General features: G+C 36.2%; 1 protein-coding gene across 1 annotated transcript; it reads left to right on the plus strand.

The window, feature by feature from the left end:
* The first annotated feature begins 2,985 nt into the window (after positions 1-2,985).
* On the plus strand, positions 2,986-19,358 carry LOC111193711 (membrane-spanning 4-domains subfamily A member 4A). The gene is made up of 8 exons (XM_049479288.1): positions 2,986-3,126; positions 6,498-6,684; positions 8,817-8,930; positions 9,022-9,078; positions 11,748-11,888; positions 12,674-12,787; positions 12,925-13,002; positions 18,263-19,358. Exons 2-8 carry the CDS (start codon positions 6,526-6,528, stop codon positions 18,353-18,355), a joined length of 756 nt encoding a protein of 251 aa, XP_049335245.1. The 5' UTR covers positions 2,986-3,126; positions 6,498-6,525; the 3' UTR covers positions 18,356-19,358.
* The last annotated feature ends 6,666 nt before the right edge of the window (positions 19,359-26,024 follow it).

Here is a 26,024-nt window from a genome sequence, read left to right on the forward strand (position 1 = left end):
GTTCCATAGTTAATAGGTAACTAAGCAGTAACTAATTAATAGTGCTGCATTAACACCTAAATATTTTCTATTAACTACCAGGGAGTACTGAATAATTACTCAGTAGATAGTACTGAACTAATGATTATAGTAGTTCACTATTAACTCCACAATAATTACTGAGACTTACATATCTACCAGAGAACTACTTACTAATTATGTCTCCTTTATAATAACTATTCATTAATTACTGCTCAAATCAACATTAACTACTGAAAACCCTTACATGCCACCTGGGGAACTATAGATCTAAATCAGTCTACACAAACAATTATTCATATCAGTGGTGATATTAAAGGCATATTTGAGTGACACCATTTGTAGTAGTAGTAACCTTAATTACCTTATTATCATCATTATCTTCCAAATATTAGCAACATATAGTAAAATACTACAGTGTGTCGTAATCTGCTTAAACCCCATTTTTGAAAGACAAAAAAAACTTTATAACGTAATATTATTACATAGTAGACATTATTTATGTTCTCCAGAAGACTCTAAGACTGACTGTACTCAATTTTGTTTTAATGGTCACTGCTTTAATTTTCAGCACCAACCTTATAAACGTTCATCTTTAGCCTTGCAGTCTCACAGACTTTTAGTGCCCATTATTAGGGTAATTACGGTAATTCCACAGCGCCAGACCGCTAGCCTCTATCAGTGTGTTTATCTGCTGCTGCAGGTTATTCTATCAGTGGTGATATTAAAGTCAGTGACACATCATATATTAACCTTACTTACCTTAGTATGCTCAATATCTTCCAAATGTTAGACACACTGAAATGTGCAGTAGTCTGCTTAACCCCCATTTTTGTAATATTATGTCAGTGTGTTACAGGTGTTTATTCTAAACCTGTGCTCTTCTTCAGTCCTCCTGGAGATGTGCTCAGTAGAAGTGATGGCTCACATACAGCTTTACCCTAGGCTGTGTCCTACATCCTTATTCTGGGGGAAATCATGTTTAAATGAATAAATATGTGTGTTAGATAACGAACTAGGCATCCCTGTGTTCTTCATAGATAATTAATAAGGGGTCCCTGTCTTCTTTTTTCGGGAGTTAACAGCAGCACATGGTAACCCATTACTAATGACTGAGGAGTTACTGTGTTCTTCTTTAGGAGTTACTGTAGATCATGTCACAGTATTATAAAGTGAGAAACATGGTAACTAATTACTAATGACTGAGGAGTTACTGTGTTCTTCTTTAGGAGTTACTGCAGATCATGTCACAGTATTATAAAGTGAGAAACATGGTAACTAATTACTAATTACTGAGGAGTTACTGTGTTCTTCTTTAGGAGTTACTGTAGATCATGTCACAGTATTATAAAGTGAGAAACATGGTAACTAATTACTAATTACTGAGGAGTTATTGTGTTCTTCTTTAGGAGTTACTGCAAATCATACCACAGTATTATAAAGTGAGAAACATGTTAACTAATTACTAATTACTGAGGAGTTACTGTGTTCTTCTTTAGGAGTTACTGTAAATCATACCACAGTATTATAAAGGGAAATATACATTAATAATAATAATAATAATAATAATAATAATAATAACAACACACATTTAACCTAGCTAACTAACACACACACATTTAATCTAGTTAACTAACACACACATTTAAACTAGCTAACACAATTAACCTAGCTAACACACACACATTTCCCCTAGCTAACTTAGCTTGCTAACTAACACACATATAACCTAGCTAACTAACCCACATATAAAAGTTAACTTAGCTAGCAAACGAACACACATAACCTAGCTAACTAACACACATTTAAACTAGCTAACTAACACACACATAACCTAGCTAACTTAGCCAGTTAACTAACACAAACATAACCTATTTAACTTAGCCAGTTAACTAACACAAATATAACCTAGTTAACTTAGCTGGCTAACGCTAACTACACACACAACTTAGCTAACTTAGCTAGCTAACACACATCCTAAAGCTGGTTAACAACCCACAAAGAGTCCTCCTCTGATCCGGGGGTAAAATAAGCTGGAAAAGATCTCAATATCTTGATTACTAGTTTATTTTTAATCAAATACAGAAATATGAAAGCAGCAGTCTCTCCTCCAGCAGCAGCAGCAGCACAGCAGAGAATTTATACGAAGGACCTGGAGAGCTGCGTCCGCTGTGAAATTACCGTAATTGCCCTAATAATGCGCAGTAAAATAAATCTCTGTGAGACTGCAAACGCTGGATACACTTTTATAAGGCTGATACCTAATATTAAAGCAATAATTGTTACATTATTACAGTCTTACAGTCATTCTTAGAGTCTTAGATGCCTTCTGGAGAACTTTCATCAATGTCTTCTTTGCAATAATATTACGTTATAATGTTGTTTTTTTCTTCCAAAAATGTATGGTTAAGCAGAGTAATACACACTGTAGTATTTTACTATATGTTGCTAATATTTGGAATGAACTGAGGATAATAAGGTAATTAAGGTTACCACTACTACAAATGGTGTCACTTGCTTAATTCAAATATGCCTTCAATTAATATGCATTTAACTCAAATATGCCTTTAGACTGATTTAGATCTATAGTTCCCCAGGTGGCATGTAAGGGTTTTCAGTAATTAATGTTGATTTGAGCAGTAATTAATAAGTAGTTATTATAAAGGAGACATAATTAGTAAGTAGTCCTCTGGGAGATATGTAAGTCTCAGTAATTATTGTGGAGTTAATAGTGAACTACTATAATCATTAGTTCAGTACTATCTACTGAGTAATTATTCAGTACTCCCTGGTAGTTAATAGAAAATATTTAGGTGTTAATGCAGCACTATTAATTAGTTACTGCTTAGTTCCTGCTTAGTTACCTATTAACTATGGAACAGTATTATAAAGTGTTACCGCCTGGCTTTCGTTTCAAAATGGGCGTGGAGTGAACGACGTGCATTGTGAATGTAAAGATACACACACACACACACACCTTCAGCAGGTACACACACAAGTAGCACACATACTTACACACAGCTTTCCTGAAGTCCTTCAGAAGAAGAAGAGAAACAGCTCTCAGTGAAGTGACCCAACAAAAGGAGCATAACACAGCCTTCATTTCAGGTAGATACTGCTGTTTCTTTTCAGTTTTCAGCTGAAGCAGTTTAGTTGTCAAAGGAGGAGAGGTAGTGCACTATAGGCTCCTGTGGTGCAACCTAAGCTTTTGTTCGCTGTGTGTTCCCCATGTGACCTGTGCCCCTGCGTTCTGTCTCTGTACTTTTCCACCTGTGTCTAATTTGTAGCTCCGCTCCCTAGCCCTAGGTGTTTCCACTTCCCGTGTGTGTTAAATAGCCCTCCTGTGTCAGTGTTTTTTGTCGGTCTTTGCACCTTCCCGTGTTGTTTTGTTCGTTCCACGTTGTCTCATGTAGTTCAGGGGTCACTAATAGGTGGACCGCGGTCCGGATCCGAACCCAGACGTTGTCCAATCCGGACCCAAACCAATAAACTACTGAGAAGGATTTAATTCTGACAGCATTTATTTAAAGTGGCAGAGCGTTTATTGTCTTTATGGTTTACGTTCTTTACAGTGCAGTAAACTTACAGACCTTTGCCAATCACATTTTTGCAGATGCTAGAGCGCAGCGCCACACAGGCGAAGCAGGCTGTGAGAAGCTGCAGTCGGAGAATAAAGCGAAAAAAGATGAGACTACAGATGGTGCGCACCAGAAAAATAAATGAAGATACTACTTTTATAAAACATACTAACAGTAATGTAACCGAGCGATGTTACTTGGAGGCAACCGAGACAAGAGTGCAAAATATTCCACTTTACTCCACCTGATCAGAACTCCTCAGCAAGAAAAAACTTCCTCGCTCGCAGGCCGCTCTCTTTACTACCAAAACAACCCTACCTCAAAACTACGGCAACCCCCAGGGGACAAAAAGCATTGGCAACTTCTCCCATCAGTTTTACCCACAACATAATAAAGTCTGATACAGAAATAATATAAAATCAAATAAAACTACTGTTTTTTTTAAAGCTGATATTTTGGCCAAGTTCAGCAAACATATTCTTCATATATTGTATGATTTGTCATTCATGTAATTATCATGACAGGCAGGCCTAAATCTAATAGAAATAAAATCAAATAGAATAAATATAGCATTTACAAATATTATAACAAAGCTAACATACAGATTCACATTAATAGACATTTTATGATAGGTTGATAATGTAATTATTGTGACAGGTCTATTTAAAACAACACATATTGTTGAAATATACTAGTATGTGTAATTTGTTTTGTCTTTCAGTTGTTGATGACATAAAACACTGACAGAAGTACTAGGCTTCTTCAGTATACAGGATATAATACTGAATCATAACACAAGTTAAAAATGGCGACGGTCCGGACCTCGGCCTGGCGTATTTTTCTCTAACTGGACCGAACTGAATTCTAGTTAAATACCCCTGATCTAGTTGTTCTTGCTTATTGTTTATCTCTGTTTATTTCTAGTTCCCTATTTATTTCCCTAGTTTTCTCCCTTGCCCTGTTTAGTTTACCCTGTCTTGTTTTAGCTCCTTGTTTGTTAGCCTCCCTGTTTGTTTTATGTTATCGTTACACCCTCGTTTTTTTGGTTTATTTCTTTGTTCCATGTTTACTTGTTTAATTTGTTTATTTGTTATTTATTGAATAAATCTCCCTTACCTGCTTTTACGTCCGCCTCCTTGTCACCCTGCCTGGTACATCCTGACAATTGTGCTTAATGGCATTTTTTCCTCTTACATTACTTTTACTTTTATACTTAGGTAGTTTTGAAAGCAGTAATTTTTCCACTTTTACTAGAGTAAAAAGCTTGAGTTGATACTTTAACTTCTATAGAAGTATTTTAAACCCTAGTATCTAAACATCTACATGAGTAATGAATGTAAATACTTTTGATACACTGAATAACAGTAAACAGTTTAGATACACTACTTCTCATTTAATGATTTATTTTCTTTATTTTTATTATTTTCTACATTGTAGTACTGAAGACATCAAAACTATCAAGAAACACTATGAAGAAATGTGTTCTTTCTTACTTTACCTTTTTCCAAGTAGCACAATTTGCTTTGATGCCAACTTTATAGTTGAGAAGGAGATTATTTTACTTCACTCAGCGCTCCAACTTTTCCCAATGAACACCTGGGTTGGGTTTTTATGTCAGGTGTTTGTGAAGGCCAAGCACTTTTTGTTTACTACCTAATTGCAGATGTGTACTATAATACAATTAAATAACAAATATTAATGAGAGTGTGTGTCCAAACTTTTGACTGGTACTGTAATTTTTAAAGCATATTGAGGATTTCACCAGAGCTTAAAGAAGACTGACCCAGCATAATGGAAATCAGTTGGTTTGTCTTTTTACATTGTGAAAAAGTTCCATGATGAATCGTCCAATAGAATTGCTCCAAAATTATTACTTGGAATTGGAAATTGGAATTTACACCAGTTTAGAAGAAGTTTTGCTTTTCCTGTGTAAATTAGCTATATATTTTTTCAGTTTAACAGTGACTATAGAGTATTTCGTCTTGTTTATTTGCAAAATTTAACTGAATGGTTTTTGGTTTTTCACCAATCAGAAGAGCAGAGATCTTTATTCCCAGCCTAAATGAAAATGTTTGTCTCAGACAGTGACTAATTTCTCAACACAGGAAGTTTTTCATAACCACAGTATAAGATAACATCACAGATTGCACAACACATTTAGCAAAAAAGAAAAACACAGTAAAAACATGCTTTGGCATGAAGTGAAACCAGTTTAACCAAGTCCAAACCTGTGATTTACTGCCATGCCTGAAAAAACAGAAATTCAGTTGTTTAGTTTCATTTTCAGCATGAGCTATATCTGTACTCTGTTCTGTGCATGTTCTTGTGGTAACACTTTAAATGTCTGTAATAACCGTCTGTGGTAACTGTAAACGTCACGATTACACTATATAAACATTCCTGTAACACATTATAATGTATTCATAAGGAATTATAAACATGGTTATACATATTTATAAAAAATGTATAACACTATTGTATTATAGACATGTTTATTATGCACTATGAATTGTGATTTTAAAAATCACAATCAGCTGTGCTTTTAATATATTACACATCTGGGTTTAAATAGCATATGTCTGTCAGTATCTGATACAGTATACTCCCACAATGGATGGTATGTGTACAGAGTGTACAGCAACACATTAATATATATTAAACATTATGAGTGGTTAAATGTAATTATAAAATCTTATAGACATATGCATACGTAAAAAATGAATGCATAACAAAACATGGCTATAATGTGTTATACATTTTTATAAATATGTATAACTATGTTTATAATGCTTTAGAAATAGAAATGTCTACATTCTGTGTATATGCCTATGCAAATATGTTAATATAGATAACTACTCCACATCTATTTGTCTGTCTGTCTGTTTGTCTGTCTGTCTGTAGTACTGACAGAAACCAGCCTGCTGTAAGGATGTCTGGTCCAGCTGTACCTCTCACCAACGTGGGAAATGGCTACACCATTGTGACCCATGTGTTCTCCCCACAAACAGGCACGAGTGAAACACAGCAAAATGTCTCCAGCGGTGGATCAGTTCAAAAATTTCTGAAAGGAGAACCAAAAGCACTAGGAGTAAGTCACTTAATCTTAATCTTAGTGCAATTTCCCTTTTTTTTCTGAAAATCACGTCAAGGAAATACAAAATATGTCAGCTCCTGCTTTTGACAAACAATTAAACTTTATTCTCACAAACAATCGCGTCACAAAAAATAATTTTAGTATCGCTAACTTTCATGGGTGCCAAACAAAGGACAAACAAGTGCGAATACCAAACATACAATTTCATAATTAAAGAAGCAGGCTTAGTAGAATTATCAAAAACACGCATGGTCAGTAACCAAATGGCAGCATATGTACACAACATACCAGAGTGGGCAGGCAAAGAGGCCAGACACGGGAAATCCAAAAGCAAGGCAAAAGGGAAAGACAAAGGGACGGTCAAAAATACAAACACAAAACTAGGTAAATACTGAAAAAGCTAACAATAAACAAAAGGGCTAGACAAAAGAGTAGTTGATAATAAAAAGAGGGTCAGAAACAAAAGTTCAATAAGCAAAGGAAACTAGAGGTAGAAGAGCTATGGAAATAGATTCAGTACCGGGCAAGGAGTAAATGAGAACCAGGGCGATATATACTGTGGAGTCCAGGACCGTTTCTTAATGCACAAATACACAAGTCTGTACTCCCGTACTTGGCAAGAGCAGACTTGGGACGTTCGGATGGCAAGTGCATTCTCCTCGCGAGAACGGGAGGAAGTGGGAGGGTTGTTGTGTAATTGGAACAGCTGTGTACTTGATGACATCACCCTCTTAGAGGAGCAGAAAGCATTGTTCAGAAAACATAGGAGAACATTTTCACCTAGCTGCTTTATTAATAAATAAACTACATATTTGAAGTGTAAACCCCTACATTCTCGCCTAAAAATAACTTAAAACATTGTTTTAGCACACAGCAGTACTGTTTTGAAAACGTACAGGTGCTTACAGGTATGTACCTTCTCATCCTGCATTACGCTGATACTGCTGCGAGATGCATTCTGGGATATCGGGCTGTAAGAAATCCACTAGTCACCTTCCTTGCATCCTCGATAAAGTGGGAGGAGCAAGAACACATCCGGGTATTAGTTGTGTACTTGGCAAACTGAGATCTTCTGAATGGAACTGCGACTGATGACGTTCCCTGAGTCCACAAGCACAGACAAGAACGCAGATTGAGAAACGGCCCAGGTGTGTGATGATTAGACACATGGCGCCGGAACGCTGATGTGTCACGTGATATCCGGAGGGTTGAGCACAGTTGAATTCTTTCTAGCCAGAACTAGAGTTAGTGGCAGGCAGACAGACAGTGATAGGACTGACATTAACAATGTTGTAAATCTGTGTGTAAAAAACTGTGTGGAGCGTGCATCGCATTTCCGTAGCGCAAAAATGTTGTTTAATGTTGTACACTATTTAGGGTCCCTAAAAAGTGAACAAGGTTGTGGCCATATTTTTCTGACATAATCAAATTTTGGATGCCCACACAGGATTTTGAAATTTGATGTTATTGTACACCACTGGGAGTGGTGTATAATGTCCTGTCATTACTTTCTCACTGCGCTCCGCAAACCAGCAAGCTGATTGGCTGTTTCTCAGGAGAGGAAATTTATTTGGGGCTTTGATTTGGCGCCCCCCCTAGTGCTGCATACCCCTTTTTGCGCCATTGTAGGGGACCCTTGTTATTCTGCAGGTCCTGCTGCTGAGAGGCACCTTAAGTAAGCATGGTTAGCAGCTAATGCTAATGCTGATCCAGCATTGCTAGCCGGGGTTAGCAGCAGGCTACAGGCCGATAATACTCACTTCTGAACGGCGAAAGACCTAGCTCTGAAAAGATAGCTCTGAAAAATATATCTTATGATGTTGCGCTTTGGTGTAGTGGCTTTACTGCTCCTTACAACCTGACTGGTACAATTCATACATAAGGCACACCGGATTATAAGAGGCACTGATAATTTTTGGGAAAATTAAAGGATTTTAAGTGCACCTTATTGTGTGAAAAATACAATAATACTTTAGCTGAGGTAAAGCATTAATCTTTGAAACAGAACGTCAGGTTACCATGAACAGTTCAAACAATTAGATGATAAATAATCTTTTTGAAACTCTTTTTTTAAGAATATTGACAGGGATCAAACATCTTGTTGTGCTGTTTTTTTTTTTCAACAGACCGTCCAAATAATGATTGGCCTGTTGATGTTCCTGTTTGGTATTGTGATATTGACCGATTCCCCTCCTATCATTACCGTCTACAGTCGCATCTCCTTCTGGGGGTCATTGCTGGTAAGCTTTCTCTATTTTTATTCTATCTGATTGAATATAAAGAACAAATTCTCAGTACCAGTTTAATAGAGAAAATTTCCCTCTCATGCAGTTCATCATCACCGGCTCGCTCGCTGTTTCAGCAAGCAACAAGCTCCATCGCTGTGTGGTATGTAAATACAAACTACTAGAGTCTCATTCTGCATTCCATTTCAGCTTGAATGTTGAAATTTTATAGCTGCGAGTTGGAAATCGTAACGGGAATGATTCGACGAGTTGGATATCTAGTTTGGAAAGCAGCAGTATTAAACAGTTTATAACCACCATACATGTTGGATGCACAGAATACTGCATAATGTATTGTTATCAGTTGGTATAGCTGGCAGTGCTAATTTGGGACAGTAATAGCTGATATCTGAATGTTTTACTGAAACTCACCATTACTTTGCTTACGTTTATTGTAGAAAGGTATACAGCAGAATTTCAACTACACTGAAGTTGTTTAAAGGCCTTGTGCCATGCTTTATTAATACAAGAGTCAGCTAATAATTTTAAGTTGCTTCATTTTTTAGTCCTCTGTTTAGTTATTTGTGTTTATCTTTTATTATTCTAATAATTCATCTCTTTATTTTATTGCTTTACATTTTAGCCTGTCAACATATCCTTTAATTAAATTTTTTAATTTCTTCTCAATTAGATCATATATAGTTTGTTTGTTTTTCTAATGCTTGTACCATACATTTTTTATTGGATTGTTTGTTTCTTATTTTAGCTCAGCTGATACTTGATTTTAGTTGGAAATGCTCGGCTACATTGAAAATGAGGGTTACCCTCAATGTAATACAGAGTGAAAATAAAGGTCAATTGATTGATAATCGATGCTCTTTGCTACCTTACACCTGGTCAATAGTATATATTTTTAAGCCTTGTGCCAGCATCGATAAAATCTCTGGCATGTTGCTATTTTGGCAACAGAAGACACAGGTGCACCACTGACTGATTAAAACCCTGAAAACAGTCAACAGTGCATTCAGATGAAACTAGCTCCTTTGTAAAAATTACTTACATACAGTGCCTTGCAAAAGTATTCACACCCTTGGATTATTTCCCTATTTTACTACATTACAACCTGTATGTTTTTTTTTTTATCTGAATTGAATGTGATGCATCTGCACAAAATAGTCTACGTTTTAGAAGTGAAATGAGAAAAAAAATATATTTATATAAAGAAAATATGAAAATAAAAAACTGAAAATTGGCATGTGCATATGTATTCACCCCCTATGTTATGAAGCCCCTAAAAAGTTCTGGTGCAACCAATTACCTTCAGAAGTCACATGCTTAGTGAAATGAAGGCCACCTGTGTGCAATCTAAGTGTCACATGATCTGTCAGTATATACACACCTTTTCTGAAAGGCCCCAGAGGCTGCAACACCATTAAGCTAACCAAACAACACCATGAAGACCAAGGAGCTCTCCAAGCAAGTCAGGGATAAAGTTGTAGAGAAGTATAAGTCAGGGTTGGGTTATAAAAAAATATCCAAATCTCTGATGATCCCCCGGAGCACCATCAAATCCATCATCATCAAATGGAAAGAACATGGTACCACAACAAACCTGCCAAGAGAGGGCCGCCCACCAAAACTCTCAGCCCGGTCAAGGAGGGTATTAATCAGAGAGGCAGCACAGAGACCAAAGGTAACCCTGAAGGAGCTGCAGAGTTCCCAAGCAGAGACTGGAGTATCTGTTCATATGACCACAATAAGCCGTAAACTCCATAGAGTTGGGCTTTATGGAAGAGTGGCCAGAAAAAAACCTTTACTTACAGGCAAAAATAGGAAGGCTCGTTTCGAGTTTGCAAAAAGGCATGTGGAAGACTCCCAAACTGTATGGAGGAAGGTACTGTGGTCAGATGAGACCAAAATTGAACTTTTTGGCTACCAAGGAAAACGCTATGTCTGGCGCAAACCCAACACATCTCATCACCCCCCACAATGAAACATGGTGGTGGAAGCATCATGCTGTGGGGATGTTTTTCAGCAGCAGGGACTGGAAAACTGCTCCGAGTCGAGGGGAAGATGGATGGTGCTAAATACAGGGATATTCTTGAGCAAAACCTGTTTACGTCTGTCAGTGATTTGAGACTAGGGCGGAGATTTACCTTCCAACAGGATAATAACCAAAAGCATACTGCTAAAGCAACACTTGAGTGGTTCAAGAGGAAACGTGTAAACATATTGGAATGGCCTAGTCAAAGCCCAGACCTTAATCCAATTGAGAATCTGTGGTCAGACTTGAAGATTGCTGTTCACCAACGGAAACCATCTAACTTGATGGAGCTGGAGCAGTTTTGCCATGAGGAATGGGCAAAAATTCCAGTGGCAAGATGTGGCAAGCTCATAGAGACTTATCCAAAGCGACTTGCAGCTGTAATTGCTGCAAAAGGTGGCTCTACAAAGTACTGGCTTACGGGGGGTGAATAGTTATGCACACTGATGTTTTCAGTTATTTTGTCCTATTTGTTGTTTGCTTCACAATAAAAAAAAAAGTTAAATGTTGAAAGTTGTATGCATGGTCTGTAAATTAAATGATGCAGACCCTCAAATATTCTCTTTGAATTCCAGGTTGTGAGGTAACAAAATGTGAAAAATGTAAAGGGGGGTGAATACTTTCGCAAGGCACTGTATTTTCTATATTGATATTGTTAATTAAGGATGACTGATTAAGATAAATTAAAGTGGGTCTGTTGTGCCTCAGTGATTACAGCACTGTTTTAACTAATGTTCTAAATTCTTCTGATGTTTTCGATGTTCTCTTGTATTGTGTTTGTTTTTTAGGTGAATGGTGCTTTGACAATGAATGTGTTTAGCGCAGTAACTGCAGCAATAGCCATCTACTTGCTTTCCATGGATTTGGCGTTTTCAGAACGGTGCTATGACGATTATGAATACGGAAGCCGATACAAATGTTCCTCCAGGGTAATACTGTTTCATTTTTGTCATGTTCACTTGAACATCTTTTAGAAGTAAAGTAATATTATCTGTTACAAAAAACTAAAAAGTTTTTAGCTTAAATGGCCAATAAGTTTAACTTCTACATTTTAAAGACATTTTTTGACACTTTACAGAAAAAAAGGTACATTAATTAAGATTATTTATGACCGAATAAATTATGGCCAATGTTTATTAATAATGTAATAAACAGTGGAAATTAATAATATTACTATATTAATATAATATTACTTAACGATTTAACAATGTTATTACTGTTGTGAATAGGCTGGGTGTTTTTTATATACGAGATATAAGTAGAGACAATATTGTTTATATTGATATAGACTATATATATTATGTGTCTCTTGTTTTTGGACTATTTTGGGGGGGGGGGGGGACATTTTATTGGAAGACTCTATTATACTTTATAATTAGTGTAATTTTAATTGCCCATATAAAAACATGTAGTTTTGTCTCGGAAGTTACTTTTTGTTATTATCTTATGAGATTAAACAAATATGGAGATATATATTGTATATTGCCATTCAGAAAATATATATCAAGATATTCATTTTGAACCATATCGCCCAGCCCTAGTTGTAATCACTGTTATGTTTTATTTGTGATCTTTATTGTAAAGTGTTGCTGATCTTTCTGAGAAGATTACAATGTTACAAATTTAGCAATTGCAAAAAGACAATAAAACATGAACATTTTAAACTTGAGATCATATGTGCCAAAACTGTGATTTTTTCTGCCCTTTATTTCAGAAACAGTCCAGGGGCATTGCCGGAGTGCTGCTGGTTTTCTGTGTGCTTCAGTTCATCATCTCCATCTTCATCGCAGCCCATTCCTGTCGCGCTTCCTGCAACACTGAACCTGCAGTGGGTATTAAAAATAAATGTAGAATGATGTTTATTGTTCATTGTGTTCCTATTGTCAGCATCATCTGGTGTAATGACCTCATTTAATGACTCATCCTGTGCAGCATTTTTAATACATAAAGTTTGTATTACTGCAGGTGAACATCACTGTGGTTCCAAACCAAGAAGGATTCTGTTCAGTGGTCAATCCCTTCCCCACTCAGAACAACCCACAGGTACGACAAGACTTTACAACTTTACACCCACCTGTTGTGTGTTTTTGAAGCGTGATTTCCGTCTGACAGTGAATCGTCAAAGAAAAGTTTTACTTCATCTCACTCATTCACTAGAGGCTAACGGGCACATCCAACATCAATAACACAGTCATAGCATGCCGGACACCAGGCTCACCCAACAGCGCCAACTCAATAGCAAACCTGCGAATGGGCTCATCTAATATTGCTAATGCACAATTAGCATACTGGCAACCAGACATCCAACATTTCTTTCTTTCACTGTTTGACTTTAGCTGTAACTAAAAACTTCACTGGTCAGTATTGGGCCAGTACCATGCTAATGGCTGCTAACATACTTGTACTTGTCAACGAGGCCCTGAAACCAACAATCTGATACCTACTGCACATTGTTGCAGTAACGAACAGACAACTTCATCACTCAAGTCTGAATTATATATACAAAAATAAAAAACTACCTAATAATTATGAGTTTCTTTGATTTTACCAAATTGAAAACCTCTGGAATATAATGAAGAGGAAGATGGATGATCACCATCAAATCAAGCTGAACTGCTTGAATTTTTGCACCAGGAGTGGCATAAAGATATCCAAAAGCAGTGTGTAAAACTGGTGGAGGAAAACCAAGATGCCATGATGCATGAAAACAGGGTTATTCCCTTTCTGAACTCTGCATCTTTTTTGTTATTTTTGCCATTTCTCTTTTTCTGCAAATAAATGCTCTAAATGACAATATTTTTATTTGGAAATTGGGAAAAATGTTGTCCAAAGTTTATAGAATAAAACATACTCAAACATATACCTATAAATAGCAAAATCAATCAGAGAAACTTATTCAGAAACTTCCAGAGCTGTATTTAGTCTCTGATCCACGGCACTGGAGAGAGCATTAGAGACAGTATAATAATAGTGTAGTGTAGTTTAGGCCTGGCAGACTAGATTTAGACTGAAATGTTTACAGTGTTATAATATCACAGGGATGATTTGATTCTTTTAAAATTAGAATACTTTAACAAGTTATGCAGTTTCAGTTAGTGAGTTTAAAGAAGAACATAAATACTTGTGTAGCTGCATACATCACTTTTTTTTTTGGAAAGAGGAAATGTGTGGGTGCGAGCGTGCGCGAGCAAACGTGTGAGAGAGAGAGCACTGGAGATCCTACTTTAACCAGACAGTGCAAGAATTCTCACTTTGTGCTCATAGCAGAGCTTATAGTGAACTTAGGAAGTAACAACATAACGTTACATTTTTGATAAATCAGTAATCGAGAGCTTTTCCACCCGATTCCAACTACCCCAATTTCTGATCACATGATCGGGTCTGGAACATCCCTTATTTAAACTTACGACTAGCCAGGGGCGGATTTTACCACCATGCAAACCAAGCAATTGCTTGGGGCCCCCTGCTGGCCAAAAAGGAAAAAAAAAAAAAAAAAAAAACAAAGAAAAAAAATACCTGCATTATTTCTTATTTGTACACACAAGTTAAGCCAGGTGAGGTAGACTAAGGTAACTTCGGCACAACCATGAAACGGTCTTATCCCAGCGGTACCCAAAAAAGAAAGAAAATTAAGAAAAGCACAGAAAGTTTGACATAGCTAACAATTTTTTTCGCAGCAGTAAGAATTGAAGCGTCGGACGAGGATGAGGGAGTCAATATTGAATTTTGCTTTACAAAAGAATCCATTTAAGCAGGGACCCTGGAAAAAAACATTGCTTGGAGCCCCAGAACTTTCAAATCCGCCCCTGCGACTACCCCTAGCAGCTCCGCAAACCATACTTATCACTAGTGAAGGTCCACCCTGAAGTCAAAAAGTTTATACATACAACGCAAAATATCCACAAGCAGTAGAAACACGCTGCTAAAAACAAGTATCCAAGTGAAATTTACATCTAGACGCCGCCCGCTCAGCCCCTCTCACCCCTGATATTAATCTCCTGTATTTCCATGAAAGTCCCATCTAATTGGTTGATGTGGCGCTGACATCACATAATAATACTCTAAATTAACTAAAACTAACTGTTTGCATTGCACTACTTTACACTAAAAAAAACACATTTACATAACGCCCCTGATTGCTTTATTATACAGGTGCTGGTCAACGAATTAGAATAATTTGAAATAGTGCAATCATGAAATTCTTTGAATGCATTTTTGTGCAGAAAGCAAATCAAGTGTTCACCGCACCTATCCTACTCGTTAGACTAATCACAGAACTCGTTACCTGTAAAAAATTTTGCTCAGCTGAGCTTTCCAAAAGGCCCATTTAGGCCATTTAACTCTGACACTGTTGTTTTAGTGAATTAGAATAATGGAGAAACCGTTTCATTGAATTAGAATAATTTTTATTATAAGTACAATCATCACTTTCTCAGTATTTTGTGGCTGCCCCCTTGGCTTGTATGACTGCCTGAAGTCTCCGCGGCATCGATTTTACCAGCTTGTCGCAAGTTTCCGCACTCACAGCTTCCCAGGCAGTGGCGATGTTCTGCTTCAGTTGGTCCAGCGTAGTAGGCTTTCTGTCGCGAATTTTCCGCTTGACGATGGCCCAAAGGTTTTCAATGACATTGAGGTCAGGCGAGAAAAAACTTCAAGCTGTTTTTTAGTGAACCAATCTTTGGTCGACTTTGCCGCATGAGCCGGTGCAAGATCCTGTTGAAATATGAAGTCTTCTTCGCCGAACTTTTCCTCAACAGTCGGAATCAGGAACGTTTCCAGAACATCTTGATATGCGGCAGCATTGACAGTCTTCTTGAGGAAGCAGAGTTTCCCTACACCTCGAGCGGACATGCATCCCCAGACCATAACGCTCTGGGGAAACTTGACGGATCTTTTCACGCACTCGTGGTTGTAGGTTTCGCCACCACGACGCCAGACACGAGGACCTTGGTCACCGAAGGAGATGCAGAAGCGTGATTCGTCACTGAAGACCACTTTCTGCCAGTCTTCAGCAGTCCACTCGCCGTGTTCTTTGGCCCACTTCAGCCGTTTCTCCATTTGTTTCTTGTTCAGCATCGGTTTTACTGCTGGAACGCGAGATTTGAAGCCGAGTTCGCGCAGACGACGGTAAGTGGTTGATCTGGAGACGTCAGCGCCGGTCTGCTTGTTCCACAAGTCGGTGAGCTCGGAAGTGGACTTGAACCGGTTGCTGACTGCGATCTTTCTCAGCTGCTTGTTGTCGCGAGCAGAAGTTTTTCGGACGCCGGAACAGTTGGTGCGCTTGCTGCAGTTTTTCTAGAGAGCTTTGCAGACGGAAGACTGGCTGATGCCGAGCTGCTCAGCAATTTTAGTTTGGGTCAAGCCTTGTTGGTGAAGGGCTTGAATTTGAGCCACTATTCCGGTTGAGAGGTCGCGCTGCTTACCCATGATTTATTTTACAACTTAGAAATTCTACTCAACCCTGACTTTATACTGCACAGTGAACACTCTTCACAGAAAACAAAAATTCGAGCATTTATTCTAATTCAATGAAACGGTTTCTCCATTATTCTAATTCAATAAAACAACAGTGTCACAGTTAAATGGCCTAAATGGGCCTTTTGGAAAGCTCAGCTGAGCAAATTTTTACAGGTAACGAGTTCTGTGATTAGTCTAACGAGTAGGACAGGTGCGGTGAACACCTGATTTTCTTTCTGCACAAAAAATGCATTCAAAGAATTTCATGATTGCACTATTTCAAATTATTCTAATTCGTTGACCAGCACCTGTAAGTAGGTATCTGTATCTACGGAGACCCTAAGGTGACATGATGTGCCATGACTTATTAAGGCGTGGGAATGAGATCCTAATGTGTGGGAATGAGATAATTATTTAACACATGTGAATGAGATAATTAAGCCATGGCCACGACTTATTAAGGCATGGGAATGAGATAATTGAGTTGTAGCCAGAGAATAATAAAGGTATATGAAGAAACTGAATATTGCATCAAATATCCAATCCAAGGATAATCTTTGGTGAGAAAATAAAGAGTAAATTGGTTTCTTTTTATTTTCCTCTTGGAATGAATTATGGTGATATTTTGGAGTCTCTTGCAGTGAGACATGTTAAAGACACTTAATTCTCATACTAGAAGCTGATTGGCTCATAGGCAGACAGACAGTATGAAGACCCGTTTACCTTCCTCAGGCAGTCATATTGCTGTTAGCTGTGAAAGTCCTTGTGGCCTCCCCTTAATGGCTACATTTTAATGAACTCTTTCCAATGCCTTAATAAGTTGTGGCCACACCTTAATTATCTCATTCCCACTCATTAGGATCTCATTCCCATGCCTTAATTATATCGTCCCCTCGCATTAGGTTCTCCCTCCCATGTCTTAATAATTCGTGGCCATGCCATAGGATCCTATTCAAATGGCTCAATAAGTTGTGGCCACGCATTATTAGGGGCTCCGTATGTATCAGTATCAGCAAGTACAAAAATAAGTGTGTTTGTAATCATACTCGGTTGGTAAAAATGGTGTAGATATATCCCATTTAGATATTATATAGGCATTTTAATTTTTAAGGGAGCTACAGTCTGTGAAAGTTTTCAGTGGATATCAGCACCTAAATGTAAAACGTGAACAGTAGTAACCATTGGATGTTTTCTTTCTTGAGCAGCTTTTGTAGGGCTGTGTAATTAGCAGAGGAGATGGATCAGGTGTGTGCTAGTTGAGAGAACAGGTTCCTCTGGGATTTCTGTTGGAAACCACAGACTCTCAGGGATTTATTACAGCCTTTGGAGTCTGAGTCACCAAAATTAATAATTCATTCCTGCTTTAATATTTACTGTTCTTTAAAATATTCAGACAATAGCACATTTATTTACCTCGCAGAGATGTTTTACTACGTAATAAAATAAAATTGGTTAACTCTGCAGCTAATAAAAAAAATTATATTCTTGAATGTAGTGGAATTTATGAATCTGGCAAAACTGTAAGTCACAAATTCAAATCCTTTAACCGAAAAAGAAATAAAAAAGAGCACACCAAGAGATGGTATGTTAATTGGCGTCTTATGAAAGGTTCTTTAAAGAACAAAACAGTTATCACTTAATTAAATAAAAGCTATTTTAACACTTTAAAAAATATATTACATTAAACATTTAGTTCACTTCAAAATCATATTGGCAAAACATAAATTTAACCCTATTATGTAATCATTCACATAATACTCAAATGATTGTTTTTTTTTTTTTTTGTTATTCTTTTATTTAAGCTTCTGTTTTAAAGGAATCTCTGTCTATGTTCCTTGTTTTTCAGTGGATGTATGGAGCCGGTGGTGCCACTGCGAGCAGTGCTCCTATGGAAAGTCCTCCAGAGTACTCCGAGACCAAATGCCCCCCAGACAACTGAGGATAAACAACCTTAAGATGATTAAAACCTGAAATGCACTTACACACAAATACAAATATAATGTACATCTCGCAATGCAAAGAATTTTGCTGATATATTTTCTTTATGCAGTTTCTATTTTATGTACTCTTTAGTATATACAGTATTTTGCTTCTGCACTTCACCTAGGGTTGCGACTTATCCCCAAAAATATTTCTTACAATATGGAGTCTTTTTTTAGATAACACAGAATCATTCTTACAGTAAAGAATTGTTCCTTAAAATATAAAATAGTTCCTTAAAAATAGAATCTTTTAGACAATACAGAATTGTTTAGACAATAATGGAATTATTCCTTAAAATACAGAATCTTTAAAGCAATATATAATCAGTATGACAATATGGAACCGTTCTTTAAACTATAGAATCTTTTAGACAATACATAATCATTCTGGAAGTATGGAATCAGGTCTCCATGAGCCACTATGTCATGTTTGCTATGTCATGTTTCTATTGTTTGAATCAGACACTTGCAGTAAAACAGACACTGAGCACAGTCTCTTTTTTACTCATACTAGTTTTATAAGTGCTGATGTTTTCTATAGTATTTTGTATTGTGGGTATTGACTTTTTGTAAACTTAGGCCCCTTAACATTTGGCACTTTTGATTAAAACAGACAAGATTTCGCACTTTATCAAGTGGCAGCAGTGTAAATTAGTGTAAAAGTGAGTGTGAAATGAATGAGAGAAATAAAAAATTTATAGAAAAATTCTGAGGTATTTTTAAAAAAGATTTTTTGCATAATTCATTTAAAGATACAGAATATATGTTTGTTTTGGTCCTGGGACCACCATTGTCCCCTGTCCCCTGAATGCTGTGTTTCTTTTTCCAGTGTCAGACTGTTACTTTTTTGCTGGTAATACTGGTGTAGTTTATATACATTCTGTAACCTGTGGACTCCTTTGTTACATATATAATAAAAACAACATATGCTTGAATATATAAAGTACATTTCTACCTAAATACTGCTTTGTTGAATCCTTTCTGATGACTATTTATTCTATTTTTTATTTATTTTATTTTATTTTTTATTCTATTTTTTTTTCTGCAAGTATATCAGATTGGTTATATCCACCATATTCTGCTACATCTCACTAGTTTCGATATGTCCCCTTTTTTGTGTAAAATTTTTAATGATTTATTGGATATATAAGATATTCAGAATGAATGCAGTCTGGAGTGGCTATTGCTGTGGGCACTGATCATAAAATAGCTAGTAATGCACAGTCAGCATTTCATCAAGAATATTTAACCATATTCAATCATGTTTAAAGAAATATTTAACTGACAACATGGACTTATTCTGACACTATGGAATTATTCCTTAAAATACAGATTTTTTCGGATAATATGCAATTGTTCTGACACTTTGAAATCATTCCCTAAACTTTGGAATATTTCAGACAATATGGAATTGTTCTATAACTATGAAATCATTCCTTATAATACAGAATTTTTCAGACATTATGGAATTGTTCTGACACTATGGAATAATTCCTTAAAATATGGATTTCTTCTGACTCCATGAAATCATTCCTTTACTATGAAAGCATTCCTTAAAATACGGAATTTTTCAGACAGTATGGAATTGTTCTGACACTATGGAATCATTCCTTAAAATATGGAATCTTTCAGACAATATAGACTAGTTATGACTTTAAGGAACCCCTGTTACAAAATGGAAATTATCTGTAAACAATGGAATCTTTCAAACAATACTCAATCATTAAAATGTGACTGTGACATTATAGAATAAAAATATATCATTATAATAAAAAAAAAAACCTTTATGCCTTAGCTAAATTTACAGTAAATCAGGGTCTCACTGTATGACATTTTGTATGTCCAAAGACATTTTTCTGGATGATCACGTAAAATCTTAATTTTTTAATTATATATTGCTGAGACAGATGTGTGTTCTTTCAGTAGCTGACAGTTACAACACTGTGCAGAAGCTTTGGGCACCTGAATGTATGATTCAGAATCATTTTTGTCAGCAGTAAGAGTGTTTTTGATTGTAAAAACTACATATCATATTCAAATGGTACAATTAAACAAAATACCGGGAGAAATTAAAAAAATTACGCACATTAAAGAAAGTTGTTGATGTCTTGTGAGCTTCCTGATTCCATTGCCAAATCACAGATGCACAGATTTAACATTATTACAAACTAATTTACCAAACCTTCTTTCGAATAAAAGATAGACGTCTCTGTGTGAGAAATGAGGACAGGCAGGTTCAGCAGATTACAGCCTGACACACTGAGACAAGAGTCATAAACTCATAAAAACTTACCACTGTTTAGAATTCTACACCTCTCACGTCTGCCCGTCAATTATATAAAACATTTGAAATACACAGAAATATAAAGCTATATGTTAGAATTCATTTCTTTTTACCAGGGCAAATGTATAAAATTATTAAATATATTAATTTAGCTAGTTAAAATCTCCTCCAGCGCTATAAAATGTCAGGCATGCAAAGCAAAGCTTGCAGCGTGCGCGGCATTGCGCGCAAAATAACCTCTGTCTTCTAAAAAAAACCCGTCGTAATAAATAAGGAAAATGCATGTTATAAATTCACTATTATTATTATTATTATTATTATTATTATTAATATTAATACTATTATTAGTATTATTATTACAAGGTATGAACTGCAGAAATCTATCAGAGCAGCAAAAAGGGCTCACTCCCAAAAACTTGAAAGCCACTACCTTAATCATAACACACGCAGCATGTGGCAGGGAATCCAGTCTGCTACAAACTATAGTAGGGCCACGATAACAATGAACTATTATGAACTATCCTTGGATGCCACCATTCCAGACAGCCTTAACACTTTCTATGCCAGGTTTGATAGACTGAATACAGATACACCACTGAAAGCGCCCTGTGACCCCATGGATACTGTTCTTCAGGTGACAAAGACACAGGTCCAAAGGTTTTGAAGAGGGTAAATCCCCACAAGGCTGTGGGACCGGATGGAGTTCTCCCCAAAGTTCTGAAGGCCTGTGGGGAACAACTTGCTGGGGTATACTGTGACATTTTCAATCTGTCACTATCCCAGGCCATAGTCCCCCATATTTTTAAATCCTCCACCATCATTTCAGTCCCTAAAGGACCAGATATATCCACCTTAAATGACTTCAGGCCAGTGGCGCTTACAGCAGTTGCCATGGAGTGCCTAGAAAAATTAGTCCACACATTAACAACATGGTCCCGGACACCATCGATCCCTTCCAAATCACCCCAATCGAACAGTTGATGATGCGGTAGCAATAGCTCTACACCATGCTCTGCAACATCTGGATAATGGCAGAATGTATGCCAGGATGTTATTCCTGGACTACAGTTCTGCCTTCAACACCATCCGAACAGGGAAGCTGATTAAGAAGCTGACAGATCTGGGTGTTCCAACACCCACCTGTAACTGGACCTTGGATTTTATGACAGAAAGACCACAGGTGGTGAGAATGGGAGGACAGGTGTCAGCGGAGCTCACAGTTACCCTGTACACTTATGACTGTGTTTCTACACAGAACAGTACCATCATTATCAAATATGCTGATGACCCCACTATCCTGGGACTTATCAAGGGAGGAGACGAGTCAAGGTATAAGACCCTGGTGAACAACATTCTTGCCTATGGAGAGGAGAATGATCGTATCCTCAACACGGACAAAACCAAAGAACTAATACACTGTAAAATGTCATAAGTTGATCTTACTTAACAAAAAAATGAGGAAACCGGTTGCCTTGAAAAAGTTAAGCAATCATAACTGTTTTCAAGTTAAGTTCACAGGCAGACAGCATTGTCACACACACAAGACACACTTTTTTAACAGTTTTTTTTCCATCCACAGTCAGACTGATGGCAAAACACAGTCACTGAAAATATTTTGACTTGGAAATGTGAAAGGTTGTTTAAGATACTTATGATGGTTAATTGTGTCCTTCTCTTCGTTGGTTGTGCATTTTTAAATAACTTTTGATGTCTGTTGAGGTCTGTGTGTGTGTGTATGTGTATGTGTATATATATATATTTATGTATATATGTATATGTTTGTGTATGGAGGTATATGTGTTGGTATGGATGTGGGCAAGTGTACATATGTGCATGTGTACATATTTGTGTTTATATATATATTTTTTGGACTGCGGTCTGTACACAAATGGCAAATAAATAAAACTAACTAACTAACTATTAAAGCCACATATCAGGCAAAATGCACCGCTACTCTCTCTCTCTCTCTCTCTCTTTCTCTCTTTCGCAGCGCAAAATAATATAAAACTCAGTTTAGTTAAATAAATTAAGATGAGTAAGGACCTGTAAGTTAATCAAATATTGTGAAATATAAAGGATATGTTGAGGTTTTGATGAGCTGTTTCAATGATTTGAAACTGAAACTAACTGAAACTGAGCCTGTGATTGTTTTAAATTAGTTTTTTTTAATGAGTTTATATTTTATGTTATTTTTTTTCATTCATTTTATTTATTTTAATTATTTTATTAAGCAAATTATTATATATATATATATAATAATTTGCTTAATAAAATAATTATAGCGCACTATAGCGCTATAAATAAGTAAAATGATTAGAATGATAAGAAATTATCAAATTTATACCAATAAACTAAGAACATGGGAATCATGAGAAATATATATATATATTTTTTTTTTCTTAATGTTCTTAGTTTATTGGTATAAATTTGATAATTTCTTATCATTCTAATCATTTTACTTTAATTTCACTGCTATTATTATTTTATTCCTAAGATATAAATGTTTTACTTTTTATGTCAATTTTTATTAACTTTTTAAAAATTTATATATTTTTTTCGTCTATAGTAGTTTTTATTTCTTTAATATTTTTAATCCCTTTTAAACTGTAAATGAGGGTCCCTATCCAGTGTAAATAATCGATTGCTTGATTAATATTCAATGTTGCAAACCCAGTTTTTACACAAACAAAAAACAGAATAGAGAATAAAATAACATTACACTTCCCTTACTTCAGCTGCTTCCCTTATTTGAAAAGCGTGACGCTCAGTCAGTTTGTGCGCTCTTAAAATAGGAATGAACAGAAGACAGAGCGCAGCTGCCTCTTAAAGGGGATGGATCTAGACACACTGACTGGCTTATCTCATGTTACGCCCAAAACACACCCATGAATAATTAAGGGAATTAAAACACACCCTTTGCGCCGTTGGAGCTGCGCAAGGCGTATTTTTCGGGCCCCCAAGATACCAAAGACAGAGGACACGCCCCTAAATCAAGCTGTGCAAAGCTCAATAAACTAGTGCGCTATAGATCGTTAAAATAGGGCCCATATATTGTTAAAATAGGGCCCAGTGTCTCCATATGAGGCCAAAGACTTAACAATTCAAATCAATTAAGTATCCTGGTGCAGAGAAGCAGAAATGTAATGTCTCCATATAATATCACAGTGTCTCGAGAGGTTAAAATCTTCTATAAATATCCATATTCTTGCTGTAATACAATAACCTGGTATCTGCAAAAACGTACTGTACCTTTAAAGGGGAGAAGAATAATCTGAATTCATGAATTCATAGATCATGAAATTAGATTTGACACAATGTAAAAACTAACTGCCAGGTTCAGATTATGTCAAAAAGGCAAAACGGGGATATGGAAAAAATGTAGATACAAGATATTTAAATTACATCAATGAAATGCAAGAAATATAAACATTATAAAGACTTGGTATGATATATCCTTCCATTTAAATTATAGAAGAGCTGTTCATTTTAACAAACAGATACCAGATATCATAGAGCAACAAGTGGATGAAGTGTTTAATTATATATTAGTATATTGTATGTATACATTACTTTTAATAGAAAATAGATATACACAGCAAAAACAAAACAACAACTTCTAGCATTACATTAACACTATAAGTGGTCGAATTTAACACTCACAGTGCAGGGGACAATTTTGTAAACTAGGCTGGTTTTATAAAATACTTAAAACAATTCACAGAACCACAAACCCACAAACTGCAAAATATATATATATATCCTGCAAAATGAATCAATGCATCCAAAACTACATACAGCATTATCAAAATCAAACTTCTACACCAAATTAGTTAAAACTCTTTACTTATATTATCAGATTTCTGACTAATCAACTACAGCACTAAGAACTCTCATCTTTTTAAGCTTTGTCACAATATTAAAATAGTTCAAATTGTAGAAACTTCTTCAAAATGTTCACAGAAAATGTTTAAAAAAAACTACAAACACACACACACACACACACACACACACACACACACACACACATATATATGCTGTATCTTTTGTTATTTTAGACATTTCTCATTTTCTGCAAATAAATGCTCTGAATGACAATATTTTTATTAGGAATTTGGGAGAAATGTTGTCTGTAGTTTACAGAATAAAACAACAATGTTCATTTTACTCAAACATATACCTATAAATAACAAAATCAGAGAAACTAATTCAGAAACTGAAGTAGTGTCTTATTTTTTTTTCTACAGCTGTGTGCAAAATGTGTTTAAAGCAGAAAGCACGTTTAGAGTGTCGGAGACTTGTGAAGAGGTTATACCCTCTGTGTTTCAGTTTAAATAATTGTGCTGTACATGTCATTTTAGTGTGTTAGCAATTGGTGAAAACTATAATAGTGCTCATTTAACAAAGGCAAATTTACTGTGTAATTGAAAACGCTACAGCTCAGTGATTAAATCCTGCTCTTGCTAACATACAAATAAACAGTATGGTTGTACCTGCTTTTCCTCCTCGTTTTCTCTCTGCCGTTAAGTTATTTACTGTATACAGTTCTTTCTGCTCCTGTTTTTTTCACCTTTGGAATGAGAGAATCAACAGGTTTTTGAGATTCCTGTGGGGGTATAAATGATCCTACTATTTAGAAAGTTATCTCAAAAGAGCTCTATGTGTGTCACAGACCCTTTAAAATCTGTGTAAAAAGTTATTTACAGCACTCTTTTCTTTACTGTGCTGAAGTCCCTAACTGACATATAACCTACTGAACATCCTGAGAGCCTCACTACAGGACTACAGTGTGTGAATATTTGTTCTATTATCTCAGTTTATTTAGTTATTGAATGTAGGAGTGCTGAGTTAAAAGTAGCTCATTTTAAAAGTGTATTAACTTAGCTTCTACAGCTTTGTTCCAACCATTTAGCCAATCAAATACTTAAAAACGCAATTGCCTAAACAAATTGCCTCAACTAACATTATTATTTGCTAAATAATCTGTGTTGGTAAAATGTACAAATGTAGTTGAACCCTAGTTGAGGTAAACTACTTTATACATTCAAGTTCAACTACTACTGACTGCAACCTGCGGAAAGGCGGAGTTAGACGTCCAGTGCGTCCAGCTCCGCCCACTTTGTCAGCGTCATGTCTTAGCTCCGCCTCTGAACGGAAGTAAACTATGTACAGGGAAGTTGGCAGTTGTTTTTTATTCCGGCTTAAATACTGAGGCTGTGACCGAAATGGCTCCGTATTTACTAGTTAGTGCACTATTGAGTATGTCAGACACTTTTTTGGAGTGTCCGGATCATAAGGGGGGATTCGAACGTGATTTTGAGGGCACTAAAAACTCCCATAATGCA

This window comes from Astyanax mexicanus, chromosome 5, assembly GCF_023375975.1.
Source record: "Astyanax mexicanus isolate ESR-SI-001 chromosome 5, AstMex3_surface, whole genome shotgun sequence".
NCBI classification, from domain to species: domain Eukaryota; kingdom Metazoa; phylum Chordata; class Actinopteri; order Characiformes; family Acestrorhamphidae; genus Astyanax; species Astyanax mexicanus.

What these genes read in the sequence shown, in the direction of transcription:
- LOC111193711 (XM_049479288.1), top strand. Translation starts at nt 6,526, where the DNA reads ATGTCTGGTCCAGCTGTACCTCTCACCAACGTGGGAAATGGCTACACC. An exon ending in CCTTCTGGGGGTCATTGCTG is followed by an intron (nt 8,931 to 9,021) that starts GTAAGCTTTCTC and finishes CCTCTCATGCAG; the next exon opens with TTCATCATCACCGGCTCGCT. An exon ending in CCTGCAACACTGAACCTGCA is followed by an intron (nt 12,788 to 12,924) that starts GTGGGTATTAAA and finishes GTATTACTGCAG; the next exon opens with GTGAACATCACTGTGGTTCC.